This window comes from Hippocampus comes, unplaced genomic scaffold, assembly GCF_001891065.2.
Source record: "Hippocampus comes isolate QL1 unplaced genomic scaffold, H_comes_QL1_v1.1 scaffold105, whole genome shotgun sequence".
NCBI lineage: Eukaryota > Metazoa > Chordata > Actinopteri > Syngnathiformes > Syngnathidae > Hippocampus > Hippocampus comes.
The window spans coordinates 2000124-2015553 of NW_017806235.1; the positions used below are offsets into that span (position 1 = coordinate 2000124).

A 15430-nucleotide genomic window follows, 5' to 3' on the forward strand; every position below is an offset into this window, starting at 1 on the left:
GGTTGATACAAGAGAGAAATGAGGAATTACGTGAGGAGTAAATTTATCTACTCGCGAAGTGCTTTAACGAAGTGATCCCACAGCACAGCCAAAACATGAATTTTGATTAAAATGTTTATTAGTGCATAAATCCGGCTCGCCAACTCACCGCTGAACAAATAACGTGGATTTTGATTAAAATGAACCTGTGTTGAAACCACATATTGTGCTCCTCGTCATAAAGAACCTGCAAGGGCTGATTGTTGAGTGATCGTCGATTTGAAAGTCATGCCGCTTTTTGAATATACTGAATGATTTTGTGATGTTCTATGCAAACGTTTCTTCTTTTAGTCTCACCGGAAAAACCTGTTTATTCAAATATTATTCAGCAAGGTTATCAGCACTCGCAGCCGAGAAAAATGAATTGCATCAATCATTTTTCTCTGAAAACTTGTCTGTCACTACATGCTTAGCCGACCGTGACATCTGACCTCCTTGTGGGCAGGGAGCTGAGGAGAAAATCAATGAGAGCATAAGCGGCAGATCCTATTAACGCCAGCGACCTATCAATATGCGGGGAACACTGTTTCATTGATTAGTCTCCCCAAATAGTCCACTTTGGAGCAGATGTGCGAAGAATTATAGTACATCATATCCTGTTTTTGTTTGTAATATTCTTTTACGAAAGATTAAGTGAGTTATTGTACAGGACGGTGCAGGATTTTTATTATTTTTTCTTTTTTATCCGTCTTGTGAAATGCAGACTACTTATCTCATATGTATTCATGTGTGATTCCTCTGTAATTGCAGGCTTCCTTTTCAACAAGACGTAGAATACGGAAACACCACCTCTCAATTAGGAGACTGTGATGGTAGGTGGCGGCGACATGATCACTTGCGCGTGCGAGTTTGTGTGGTCACCGTTTTGCACCAAAACAGATTTTAAGGGATGAAGACTGAACAATGATTTAAAAACCCCCGAAAACTCATCGTGTCTGAAAATAAGCCTTTCATGCACCCTGTAACCTGATAACATGATAAACTGTCCACTGCAGTATGGAGTTGGAAAATGGAAATCTCCGCCTAGTGGCTCAATCCCTCATTGCATCCTCCCACTGCTTGTTTCTTTGGGATTTGTTTTGTCGCAGAAAGTATTCAAGACGTGTTTTTGTAATTCAAATCGTTACGTGCGCGACGTCATGTCATGTATTATACCACCTTCACTCTCTGCTCAGCAACATCCATTCAACCTTGACACCAATTGTTGATGTTTGTGATGTCTTTGTCAAAGATGATTGGCGTGCACCGCTGGGATTGCTTTTTTTTTTTTTGCCACCCCGCTTGTTTTTGTTTTTTTGTTTTTCGTTCAATCTGACTTGCTTTGGGTCAGAAGTGAACCAGTGTGACAGTTTAATTAGGGAAGATGTGAAAAAGATGTAGCTGCCATCACAAGACCGCACACGGCGGAACGACATCAATGCGAAGCCTGTCGGCATGTAAACTTTTGCTCTTTCTTTCCAGAAATGTGAAAAGGGGGATTGAATTTAAAACAGGAGACCGTTTTGACTTCTGTTGAGACACTCCCATGTCACTGTAAGAGCAGCAAGGGCAGAGAGAGAGAGAAAGCGAGAGACTTATGCAGCTCTGCTCTGGAATTCACTCAGTGGAAACTAGAAACCCGTTTCGACAGAGGATTAAGCGTTTCCCCTTTTTTGTTGGGCCATGTGTCATTAGGTCAGAACTTATACAGAGGATTAAATTTTTGTTGGGCCATGTGTCATTAGGTCAGAACTTAAAAGTTTAAAGAAGCTTTTGTCAAGCTTTCTAGCGCATTCGCTTCATTTCAATCTGACACGTGGGCTGCAGCATTTTCACCCCCACTTCCGTGAAACTGATAGCACGGTGACTCCCGAGCAAGAGACGAGTATTTACTGCAATTGGTGCAGATGGGAGTGATTAGAGCCGGGTGGAAACACTGAAGTCACGCTATGTTGTATGGAGAGAATCTCCGACGACGCTGCACAATGGAAAGAATGAGGAGCGGAGAGAAGAAAAATCGGAGTCTGTGTGCTGCGTCTGTCTGTGTCTTTGATGACAAGTGCAGGCTTCGCTGAAACCTTTTGAGCCTGCAGAGCCCCAAGGCCGCACTGGAGCAAAGTTATTGTGTTTTATACATCATCGCTCCTAATAGTTCTACAATGAAACCTAATGGCAGTTTGGAGTAGAGGTATTGATTTCTTATGGTAAATTAAAGCTCAGCGGCTACATAAGGAGAGGAAAAATGTTTCCCTGTGTACGCGTTGCAGACCGGTAGCTTGGAATTCTCATTATTATCCATTTTCTCATTGCTTATCGTGCTCAGGGTCACTCAGGACCAAAATTTGGGCTTCCAACACAAGACAAAAAAATGACCAAGAGACAGCTGGCGACTCCAAAAACCCAGTCAATATATTATCCGTGACATTTTCATTTACGAGTGTGCGGTGTGATTGTTTTTTTTTCAATGTAAAATTTGTTCCTTGACTCGAGAAACGATGGGAAACATTGCCTTATATTTGTCATCCTAAGAAATATTTCTCCCGCGTTAGGTATCCTGCAGCAGAGTCTCCTCATCGAACCCGAGAGTCTCGTCTCGCTCAATCTCCTGGTGGCTTCGGCGGTGTCGGCGTTCACAATCGGGGCGGCGCTCTCAGGCTTTGCCGTCTGCTGGATCATGGCCCACAAGCCCACCAACCGTCGCCATGGCAACACCACTCAGTCGTCCATCCAGCGGCGAGAAAGGGGCCTATTAAGTAACGCCGGCGGAATGGGAGGCTCTGTGCTCAGCGTGACGCGGCAGGGGGGCGGAGAGCGCACCTGCACTCAGGGCGGGGAGACCCTCTTTGTGATGCCCAACGGTTGGGTCAAATCCGGGGAGCTCGACCCCGGTTTCCTCCCCACCCCGGAGCACACGCCCCAGCAGAAACGAAGAGGCCTGCGCCTGTCCGACTCCAACTCCGGGGGATGGGACACCAGCCAGACCTACTTGGGGGGAGGTTCCGTGGGTTTGGGCTCCCCCTGTCGAATGCCCCCCTCGGTTTATCTGACCACCAGACTGTTCCAACAGGGGGGAGGCAGCCGGCACGGCTGCGAGGGCCGAGGGAGCGACGCCCCCCGACAGCATTACGTTTGCTTGAGCAGGCAGGAGAAAGGAGGAAAGGGGACACCCAAAGGCCCCTTGAGGAAGTCCGCGGGGGAATACGTGTACCCCATGACGCCCCAGGACTCGCCCGAGCGTCGGAGGGTAGTCTCGGCGCCCAGCGCACCGGCGGAGTGCGGCGAGCCTCTGCCTTTGCGCTGGCCGGCCCCGGAAGGCTACATCCTCAGCAGCCACGCCGTGGTGCCCGTCCCCTTGCCCCCTCCCTCGATGCCTGCCCACAGCGGTCAGACGTACATGTCCCAACAGCACACCCCGGCTCTCACCAGGGCCCTCCTGAGGGGGGCTTTGGAGCGAGGGGAGCTGGGGGAGCTGATGGACCTCAGCCAGCTGATGAGTAAGAAGAACTGCAATGACAGGACTCAGGCTGGCCACTGACTGCTGAGGAAATAAAGGGCCTGCACGGGCATCGTTCCATTGACTTGTCTTGAGCCTGAGCTGATACCCCCCCCCCCCCCACACCCTTCTCGTCGCTGGATCTTTTTCGTTCATTGTCATTCAAGCCCTCTGTCTCAGGCAACCGCCCCCCATCCCCGACCCCCCTCCCCAGAGGTGAGGCTCTTGTTACCACTGGCTAGTGCGCCTGCCAATCTTTTGCTGGCTCGCACTAATTGGTCATATGGACGGAGGTTGTTGCTGTGTTTGCACTGCAGAGCTGCCTCGCCTGCCAAACACTCTCCAGGTCTGCAGGCAGAGGGCACAAGAAGAAAAAAAAAAAAAAGGAAGGCACTTGGAAGCTGCTGTGCATGCAAGGGAAGCAAACTAACAAATCCTGGGATGCTATTTGCCTCGCAGCAAGACTAAGTGGAAAAAGGTCTTGTACCCACACACATTTTGGGCTGTATTTCCATCTTTGTTTGGGTCAGCTTTGACTGTGCCGCAGTGCACAAATCAGTGGGTGTGGCGGGCATTTGGTACTTGGGAACTTCATCCACCTCTTAATACCACCACTGTCAGGTCTCAAATGAGAGAAAATATCAAGATGAGACAAAGACACAATGTAAAAGCACGCAATTCTGCCACATATGTTATCGAAAGCAGTTCACAATCAATATTTATCTCATCACATGACAAAAACATGAAAACATTCAACTAAAAGACCTCAGCAGATGTGCCGATCATGAAATGAATTCGTGTTTGCAGAACTTAGCTGTAACAAGTTTTGCTCTGACAACGAACGAGAAGACGGAAAAAATCCGGTGTTTGCAGAACTTGGCCGTAACAAGTTTTGCTCAGACCACGAACGAGAAGACGGAAAAAAATCCGGACACATTTGAAAATCAGTCCACCTTATGTTTGCAGAACTTAGCTGTAACAAGTTTTGCTCTGACAACGAACGAGAAGACGGAAAAAATCCGGACACATTTGAAAATCAGTCCACCTTACATGGGCCACCACTATGAATTCTGAAGAGGACAAACTCTCCACTCCACTGCATTCGGTGTTCTCCACCTGTCCGCGCTGACCGCCAACTCGGCATTTTGCATTGCACACCTTGCCCGGACATGTTGGGCTTTGGGTGACTCATCAGAAGTCAAAAACTGAAGTTGTCGCCGACTCTAAACAGGAAGCCAAAGCTGCACCCGCTTCCTCTTTCGCTGCACTTCGACATGTAAGTCCCGACTGTGGTTATTTAGTGTTCGGTGTATACGGGGCAGCGCGGCGTAGCGATGCGGGATCATAATTCTTTGGAAAGAGGAGAGCAGAAGTGAAATGTCAGCACTTATTTCCTGCCAGTCGCACGCTCCGTGTAATGATGTTGTCGCCGTTCTCGGTCGCCCGTTGCTCTTTTCATCCCCCTCCGCTCCATGTACTACTTAATGACCAATAATTCCGCAAGGATGTCTTGGAAAGGTTTTTACAGCAAAACACCGGACTGAGCAGAACACCAGACGAAATCCTCGACGTGATTGGGGAATGCCTCGTCTTCTTGCACACATCACATCGTCATTCATGCCACATTACCGAACACAGCCCAGCTCGAATTGGTAAACTTTTCCCCGGAACTCCAACAGAGGTTCAAGGTCTCGCAGACGTGATGCAGAACAAAGTGACAGGCAGTGATGGAAACTCCAATGCCGAAAGGGGTAATGGAAATGCCCCCAGCAGGCAAATGGGGCCATAAATTCTATACCATCAAAGTGTCGAGTCCCATGAAAGAGAGTCAGCATTTATATCAGTGGAGCACTGAGACGGATGCTGTACAAAAAAAAAAAAAAAAAAAAACAACAAAAAACGATGAAGACGAAATAAGACAAAAGTTGTCATAAGAATGCCTTGTTAAAGCCGATTTACTTTGGGTGACCTCAATGTGCGCGCCGATAATATGCTTTATACGTACGTGTACATAGTAAGGTTCAGTTAGCGCGTGAATGCAAACAAATGAAGCCGTGTCAGCATTACTACGAATGTAAAATAAGAAAAATACTCACCTGCCTGTTTGTCAAGTACACCAAAGCTGCAATTCAGCCATAATACCCCCCCCACCCCCCCACCCCCACTCCCAACCCCACGGCGTACAATTTTCAGTTCGGATCAAATCGCTAGGTTGTGATTTATTTTACCGGATCCTTACAAAACACACTGCATTTAAATAAATAAATAAATAAATAAACGGAACGCATAATCGTCTCAACTGCTGCGGCGCAAAATGGGACAGACAACGTGTGGGAAGAAGAGACTTCAAGGGATGCTTTTACGGGTGCTGCGTTCTTTTTCTCCATCACGAGTGGGAACACGAGCAGCCCACAGAGGAAGCTCGAGTAGTTCAACGCGCTGCGTCAAAAGCATGGAGGAGATATCAGAAGACAGGCCGGCACCGCAGTAGAAGTGGGAAGGACCTAATCAACCAACCTGTTTAAAGTGTCAATAGCAATTTGGCCTCTCACCGACCGTTCCCTAAGCCTGATTCCAATCGAGTAATTTTGGGACATAAGGTCCAGTATCACATTCGCGTCTCATCGCAGACTGTCCAGGAGCTTCCACGAATCTGGTCGGGAAATCCCAAAGGAAATCATCAGTCATCTCATCAGGAACATTCCCAGACATATAAACACGACACAGCCACATTTGGAGTTGTCTGGAGGAAATTTACTAAAATGGGATGAGACGGTGATCACATTTTTCCTTTTGTTTTTCTTTTGGAGCAGGATTCTAAATCCAGTTTTCAGAAGGTTCATGTTGTGGGGTTAGTTAGGTCATTTTGTTTTCAACAAATGACACGATGTAATCACTCAGTGAGCTCTGGGATGTATCAGTTCAAGTGTTCCCTTTATTTCTGAAAAATTTTTCATTCGCAGTGACGTAAACCTCAGGACAGGAGGATTTTAAGTTGGCCGTAGAATGCAGTATCACCAACACACTCTCTTTGCTAGTGTCGTTTCAGTTAATCTCTGTGCCAAAATCTCCTTGACAGTGTTTTACTGATGCCTGTTTACAAAAGCAAAAAAAAAAAAAGTTGTGTTAAGTGCCATGATGACCATTTTAGTCAGCGGCGCAGCGACCGCTGACTGAAATCGTACTTATTGCAGTATGCTACGTGAGATATAAGCCTTTGACCTTACACGCTGAATGTTTTTCTGTTCCTCGTGGGCTTGTGCTGTTGACGCGCATCCGCAGCGATGCGAGCGACGGCGTTGAAAACTGTAAATATGTGTACAGACACTTTCTCAATGCGCTTTATCATTACCCATGCGATGAACACGACACAAACTGTGGATGCGAAATGTAAATGGACTGAAAGGCTGTGAGGGACTATGGCATGTCATGTTTGGTGTCATATCTGTCATCAGTTTTGGGGGGTTGGGGGTTGTTTTGCTTTTTTTTTTTTAGTTTCGTGGTTGTCACTCTGTTTGCCTATCAACTGCCGGATTGAAGGATTTTAAAGATATTTGTTTGCATCCCGGCTGGGAGAGAAAATGTTTTTTATTGGCATTATGCTGTGCAGTAAGAGATAAGCACAAAGACTTTTTTTTGTTTTGTTTTTTTTTGCAATTCCAAAATTGTAACAATTGTAAATAATGTTAACAATCACCTCGTAGGCGCACTTGTTTGGTTTTGGGGGATTGAGGGTTCTTTCCCAAGACAGAGAGGTGTGATTGAAGTGTGAAGGTTTTATTTGATTTGCTTTGATTTCTTCTTCTGTGCCAACGCTGTGAATAAGATGGATGTAAAGTATCTCTGTGACTTTGGCTGAACGCTGACTTCGGCCCTTTCCTGTTGTTATGAGTAGAGATGCGGGCCTGATCTCAGCCAGAACTGAGAACATTTGCCTGCCTTCTGAGTTTTTGCATTTGTTCAAATACTTCTGTGGTAATAACCATCAATCTTTGGAGTACTGCTATTAAATGTAAATATATCATGTACTGCTATTGTGTTGCAGTTGGTGCCGAATGCGCACATCACCTACATGTGAAGTGTCTTATCTTTAAATGCCACCCCGGCATTCTATTTGTACATCTTGACGTTTTTTAAACAATAATGTCATGACAGTAATAATCAGTGTATCTTAATCTCGGTGGCTAAAACATCAGTTCAGAGGCAGCTGATTTCTCTGGGTCTGCAGTTACTTTCTTCAACGCAAGAGGGCGCTACATGCTGTCTGCACAGACGCTGGATAACAACAAACCCAAGAGAGAGTGAGTAAAATGAAATGTTTAATCGTGGAAATATTACTAATGTTTAGAAGTTAAATGACGACTATACCTAAAGGGAAAATATCATCGTATTTGTGAAGCATCTTAAAAGAAAGCCGCACTGAATGCGCAGGATCTTGCGCTTCTTATCAAATCCATTGTTATGGTGTATGAAGGCCAAAGGCTCCAACTACTTCCACTTCTGGACTGGTCCTAATTATGGGCAACACACCCACCAAACTGATGCCAACTTTTCAACCGCGATTTGATAACGTCTCCAAAATAGAGAAAAGCAGTACAGTACATGAAATCCAGCGACAGTCAAACACGTTATCTCAACTCTTCTTCCACTGACTGACTGCTACAACTTTTTCAACAAGAAATAATAGCTAATTGAATCCAGGCAGCAGTTTGTGGAGGAAATCCACTCGGAGACACGTAAATATGAATGTGCGGGGAGGTAGAGCGACGTCCAGTTTGCAGGTGCGTAGTAGAAATAGTTCACCACAAAGCCAACGTGGATTGGTGTGTAGCAGACGATGAACACCGCCATGTTTGCTGTTACTATGCCAACAATGCTTCTTTGCAGCGGGGATGGCTCGCCATCTGCCTTTAACAAAATACCGATAATCCGACCGGAACAAAACGCAATGATCAGAAGAGGGCCGAAGAAGCCGAGAAAGAAGAGAATGGTGACAAATTTGAAATGCAAAGGTTGATCTTTACATCTCTCAAAGCACGTCCACAGATTGCGAGGATGATTCTCCTGTCGGAATACGGCGGCCATCGTCAGCAGAGAGAGCCAAATGAGGACGCACGCGGCAAAGGCCGTCTCCTTCTTCCTTCTCCAAGACCTCACCCACAACGGGAACCTGACAGCCAAGTAGCGGTGGACGCTGATGGCCGTCGTGGTCAGGATGCTCGAGTACATGTTGATGAAATGGATGTAAATCAGAAAGGTGCACAACAGAGTCTTGTCGAGGCAAAAGAAAGAATGGTAGATCCGAAAGGGAATGCAGATGAGCAGGGCGGAGTCGGCGAGCACCAGGTTGAACATGTAGATGTGGGTGTCTGTCCAGGCGGCCCGTCGCATGATGAAAGCTCGCAGGGCCGCGGTATTAACAAGAGAGCCCAGGACAAACACAACGCTGTAAGCAAAGCCCAAAAGGCTGTCCACTTTGCAGCGAGCGGTGGTGATGCCGCACGTGCCTGTCTGTAAAACAGTGCCGAAAATAAGTCGAGGGGAAGTGGAAGTAGCGCACAACACGACCTAAACAATGCTCGGATGAAATGGAATGATTAAAAATGTCGACGGCGGTGCGAAGCAACAAAGTACAAACGCTTTGTTAATTTATAAAGGTCGATGTTTTAGATAGCCGTACTGTACTTGACAACTTTTTACTTTCTACAACTGGGCCCACATGTGGACATTCTGATTAGACTTCAAGACAAAAATAGAGCGAGCGGTGCAGTCAAACAGAGTTGAGATCTGGACTGACTGAGTGACTGAACTCTGAGAATTCTTCCAAGGCAGAAAAAAAAGGGGACAACATGGAAAAGCGTTGATCACGGAGCATTAATGACGAGTCTTTCTTTGACACAAATACCTGTCCTTTGACGGAAAGTGTGAATACTGATGGCAACTCCGCACAGGGAAACACAGACACACTATTTCAACAGAGACTCAAACCCAAATCCCCTGACAGTGAGGCAAACAGTAACATACACTTCCCTCAACGCGCTGCTATTATTAGCATTGTTGGTAATAATGGTGTTGCTGCTGATACTGTACTTATTTCCATGATGATCCCCTTTCGAGTAAAAAAAGGAAACCAAAATACTAAAAACACCCGTCCGTAGTATGCAGCTGACGTTTTATTTATTCATTTATTTATTTATTTAACAAAAGCTTCGGTAGAACAGGTCTTAAAGGCTACCATTTCATTTTCGCCTTTCAACCAATAAAAAAAAAATTGCCTTACCACATTAGCTGAATTCATTTCAATGCAGCTGCACCAGCATGAGTCAACGCCTCAAAGACGTGTCATGCGAAGCTCTGCCACAATGACTTCATTTCCTTATTTTTCGAATGAAGGTCTACAAGGAAGGCGACATGCACTGGCGATTAATTGCAGACCGCAACCCCACACCGCTATCTTCAGCATGCAGGGTCCGACATTTAAAGTGGCCTGGTGGCCTGTGACAACTACATCACTGTGTCGGGCGTATGCTGACGCTGGCCCGAACGGCCCACTACAAATTTCATCAATAATTATGATGAAATCATCACGGTTTTTTGCTTTTTTAAAAATATGTCATTTTCAATATTTGGAGTTTGGGCGGTACATTGGGCGACTGGTTAGCGCGTCGGCCTCACAGTGAAAAGGTGCAGGGTTTGATTCCGGCTCCGGCCTTCGTGTGTGGAGTTTGCATGCACAGGCTACTAAAAAAAAAAAAAAAAAATGTGCAATGAATGCAAATGGCCAGCGCGATGGACTTTGGACACCTGCAATCAATGAGATGCGATCACAGGTTATTTACCTTGGGCGTGTGTGGCGATTAATAGATTTTATTTTTTATTGCATGTGTATCAATGCCACATTTACAAGGAAGGGTGCAACAAAGTAAATCTTCTCAGAAAGGCAAGCACCAAGTCCAAAAAAAACACTTACGATTGTGAGGAGAACTGTGTCAGCAATTGGTTCTTTTCACAGGGAAGGAAAAATAAAATAAAATCACACAACTGATGATTTCAAAATGAATATTTCCCTCTGGAATCGTATGTCAGTGTATCAACACAAATTGGGAAAGAACTTGTCTCCCTGAAGCCTGTTTTCGCCTCTCAATGTGGTTCAGTCACTGACAAGATGATTCTTATATGCCAAGCAAAATATTGTCGTATTCGTGTGTTTATAGGAGAAACTATGCAACGAGTATGGCAAAGAGACAGGACACTGCATCCAGGATGTTTACGGCCGCCAAGTCAGCTGGGAAAAAGGCTCCATTTCATCCGTGACCCACAATGAGGATGAGTGGAATATAAAATGGATGGACTGGTGTTCCTTGTAAAGTAAACCTGCTTATAGCCTCAGGCCACGGATGAAGAAAAGTATGGCTAGATTTTTGTGGGGCAATACTGGAGCCCATCTGTAAGAAACATTGCTGTAGACACAGCAGTAAATACTTTAAAGAAGCATCAGGCCGGTCATGGCTTCCTGCCACGAGAGATTTTCTTCCACATGAAAATGCTTGTTGTTAAGCAAAGAAGGGAAAAGATTGCCTGCCAAATGGCAAGGCCCACAAGAATAGTGAGGGTGGAAATTTGGAGACTGAAGAAAAAAAAAAAATCCAGGGGAAGGTCTTTGGCAGGCAATAGAGAATAGTTTAGAATGCATGCGATGAAAACAGATGACGGAGCAGAAAGTTTTGCAGAATTGAATTGCCCCTTAAAGGGGCAGTTGGCAGTGTTAAAACTGCTAGCGAGAGTTGAACGTACGCTCACTTCACGACACTCGTCTCCCCCCTTCTCAGGCCTTTGACAAAAGTCACGCCCTTAAAGTGCATGAACGCGAGTCTCAAATTCAAAGAGAATGCCACAGCCAGCTGCAATTAAATAGAAGTGCAAGCAACGCTAAGCCAACTGCAAACAAGCTAGCGTTAGCCACGGCTGTGATGTTTGTCGCACGACTTATTAAAAATGGACTGTTACTATAAAATCGAGGGCCAAATTTGCACCTGTTTTCACTTGTTTGCACCTGTGTAATTTGGTATATTTGCTTTGGCAACGCGGCCACTCGCTGAGAGGTTTTCAACTGGGTCGCGCCATTTTCAACCCATCATTTTCTTGCCGCGATTTGCGTCACTCAAACTGCGTGTGGCTATTAGCGCTGGCGTTAGTCAATTAGACGTTTATCAATGAGGCTCGTTTGCATCGAGGCGGGCAATTTCTCCGCCAAATATATGCAGATTACGTCATTTCAATATGCGCAGCAAGACACATTCTGCTTGGCATCCCAGTTCACGACTCATTTCTGTTTCATGTTTACTCCATTTTTACTGGTTAGCGCCACGCCAAAGCCACTCAGTCTTTCGGTGAATCCGACCCTGAATGTCAGCTGTATGAAATTCTATCATTTGGACAATGTATAATCACTTATAAATCAAAAAGAGGTCATTTAACTGTCACGGAAAAATCTTTCCATGTCACTTCTGAATCCCGGTGGCTGCCTGGGGTGAAGGTCCCTCAACTCCAATGTCCACCATTGTTTTTTCTCACTAATCATATCACTAGTGTACTACTGCCAGGTTATATTGAGAGTTTTAAGAAAAATAACAAAAACAGATTTTTTTTGCAACCCCCCCTCTCCCGCCTTTAACTTTCAGCTCATTACAAGTATTTGTAAACTGATATGGCATATATGTGTTTTTGTGTTTGTGTGTGTGTGTCAAGAACGTTTACGATACTTGACCCTTCAGTCTTTCTCTGTCTTCACTTGTTGTAATTGAACTTGAAGGCGGAGGGGTCAAAAAGTTATTCAAACAGTGAGGAGCCAGGGAGGTAAAATATACCGTGAAGTCTGTCGTTAATTCTGCCTACTTAACCCCGTAGACATTGCGTCGTCTACGCTGCAACGGCCACGAAATTCAAGCTTTGCTCTATAAGAAGCACAGGAAATATGAGATTAGATCATGTTTATGAGTAATCATAGCCTGTATTTTGTGCCGTTATAGCATTTCTGATTTTATTAAAAGCTGCTTTACGCTGCGAAGATGTAATTTCCCCCCCAAATGAAGAATAAAAAAAAAAAAAATCCAATATTCCACAGGATGTGTGGAGGTTTAATATTACAAATGCAGCCCGTCTTTATTAATTTGCTGAAAGCCGCTGGAGGCTCTTCCTGTTTGTGTAAAGATATTTCCCATCTCTGTGCAGATCTTGTACTTCATTGTGGATATATTTGTCTGCTTGTCTCGGTCGACCTTTAATTGTGTTGCATCCTTCCGCTCATCTCCAGTTTACCCCCTCGGTCTGCTTCTGCCTGATTTCCATTCCTGGCTGCCTGTACTGTTTGAAAGTGCCCTTTACACGTCAGGCAGAGATGGTGGATGGTGGGGGCTGGAGGAGGGGTGAGTTGGAGCGGGGGTGTTCTATTGCTGTAACTAGGTCAGTGAAGACACACCCATCTGTCCCCTCCCGGAGCCCCTGACCACCCTCTCGCTCCTCCCCCCCCCCCCCCCCTCTCCAGAGACACTTTCCACGCAGACCATTTCTTTCTGTCTTATTAGCATCAGCAGGCGTCCACTTGACAAAGGCCTATTTGAGTATTCGGGTTAGACGAGTCAGCGACACATTCATTTGATAGTTTCATTCTTAAATCCAGTGGTGGATTGCATAATATTTGTTCATCTATGGGGGTGGGGTTCAGTCTGCATTTGTCAATCTGAAAAATCCAGTTGGAGAAAATGACTTGAAACGTGTACAGATAATAGCGTTGGTACCAAAGTATCATGGCTTGCCACTTTAACATGCAGGGATCATATCTTTTGTATCTTTCTTATGGCCAAAAAAGGTCCAAAGGTGTTGTAGTTTGTAGCATGCAATCCAACTGTACAACCTTTTCATTTGAACGAGAATAAAAAGAAGAAAAACAAACGAAATAATGACACCGTGTACTGCATTCATCTGCAGTTTTTCAACTGCATAACAGCTTGTGACTTGTGACTTGTCATGTGTCCCTGCGGTCCTCTGATCAAAAAGGGCTGAGAGTCATACAATATGCACGATCTGGAGCAAACTCCAACTATTACATAAGGCCGCCCTGCGGTATCTCAGCGCCGACACTAGATGTCTCTGCGAAGGCCTGCGCCGCTATGAGTCATCTGGGCTGATTGCACAGGAACTGACCTAATCAAATCTCACCCATGCCTGATTCTCAAATGCAGTGTTTCTGTGTGGATTAACACCAAATCTAGGGTGCTGCGTGCAAGATTTCTCCAATGACGAACAAAAGCCGTGGGCGGTGAATGCGATTAACCTGACGAAGCGCAAGTTTGACGGAAAAAAAAAAACCCAAATGTATGGAGAAATATATGCGGTTCAAAACGGGTGATTCATGCACGAAAACGGCGTCATCGTTTCAAAAGACTCATCCAGTGGCTCCAGTCTTCCATGATTAGATAATGTAGGGCTGCAGAGGCTTAAACAAACATACTACTCTGGCCCTGAAGGAAATTAAAATGACGTAGGGAGTCAAGAGAGCATGAGGGCGGATAAAAGAAATATGATAAAGGGGTGTTGAATTGGCCAGCAGACAGTATGGACGGCGCAGAAAGGCTCCAGAAGGATGTAGGTCATTGGGCTAAACATGAAGGAAGCAGAAAGTATTTCCTTGGGGGGGGGAAATCTGCAAGATACTGGACTTCTTGTTTCCACCTCGCTACACTCGATGGCCTTGGATACAAAATACAAACAAATATCACAACAGCGTCGATGTGCACGGAAGGGGCGGGGAAGGGGGGAGGGGGGTGACACTCACTACGGGGTGTAACTGGGTCAGTTTCACATAGCAAAGCACACTGAAACACACCAGGGATGAAAACAGTCCGGTTGCCACGGAAACCCACTTATACGCACTTATTTGCATGGCATATATTTGCATCTGAGCTTGTGTACACACAGGAAAAACAGCTTGACCTCATATCAGTGCATTATGAGCGGATAGGGACTCCAATCGCTCAGGCACATTTCATTTTCAGTTAATGTATTACCTCATTTCGAGGCTTAGGCACCATCGCTGTGTCAACACAAGCCACGGCCTTGCTATTCAAGTGAATGTGGGAGTGGAAAAGGAACAAAACCAGAGATGGACCGAGTGACAAAGGTAGAAATATGTCGATGGCTGCGGTTGTCGAGACATGTCTGGGCATACTGCGGAAATGTACATGTGTGCAACGCTGTCTGCGTGAAGCATCGCGAATGGAACAGAAAGAGAACCGTGGCCACGAGTACGGATTTCGAAGGGAGTACGTCATCACAAGTGCTGTTCATTTCAACAGCGATGAACTAAATGTTCATGAAAGACCCTGAAAAGGGAATTCAGAGATTGATTCTAAATAGATTACACATGTTTGGAGGCAAATCGTTCAATGACTGAGGACTTTGTAGTACTCAAGTGTGGACATGTAGCATTAATCTGTTTTTCACCATTTCAGTTTTTCAGGGGGTGGAGCTAATGACGCACTTTGCTATCTGGTTAATGTCACCGCTACCCCATTATATAAGAACTTAAGCGCCTTTGTTCCCATCAGCAGTTATCCGGCACGATTGTGACGTACTGTTAGCTAGCTATGCTTACAGACCAAAAACGCATCTTCCCTTCGGACGGGTCCAATGGCGTGACACTCGCGTCGCACAGAGAAAAACCCGAGAACGAGGAAGGGGAGAAAAACAAAGTCCAGCATGACAGCCATCATATAGATCAGTGTTTTAATCCGGTGCGAACGCTTTAGAGTGCCTCGTTGCTGTGGCGTGAAAAAGCTGCTCAAACATATTTATTTATGTGCAGGCACAAGAAAGTAGCGTCCATTTTTTCATGCACAGTGTGTGAGAGCAGAGAGATTG

The 15430-nt window shown here is 45.5% G+C and overlaps 1 protein-coding gene and 1 pseudogene across 1 annotated transcript; one reads left to right on the forward strand and one right to left on the reverse strand.

Annotated features, from left to right (window-relative positions):
- LOC109507370 (semaphorin-6B-like) overlaps window positions 1-3937 on the forward strand; it is a 32876-nt pseudogene extending 28939 nt beyond the window's left edge.
- Window positions 3938-7830: 3893 nt separating this feature from the next.
- Window positions 7831-13733, reverse strand: LOC109507312 (G-protein coupled receptor 35). The gene is made up of 3 exons (XM_019856643.1): window positions 13730-13733; window positions 9417-9442; window positions 7831-9022 (listed from the first exon to the last, which is right to left on the reverse strand). The coding sequence occupies exons 1-3, from the start codon at window positions 13731-13733 to the stop codon at window positions 8171-8173; spliced, it is 882 nt and encodes a 293-aa protein (XP_019712202.1). The 3' UTR covers window positions 7831-8170.
- Between the last annotated feature and the right edge of the window lie 1697 nt (window positions 13734-15430).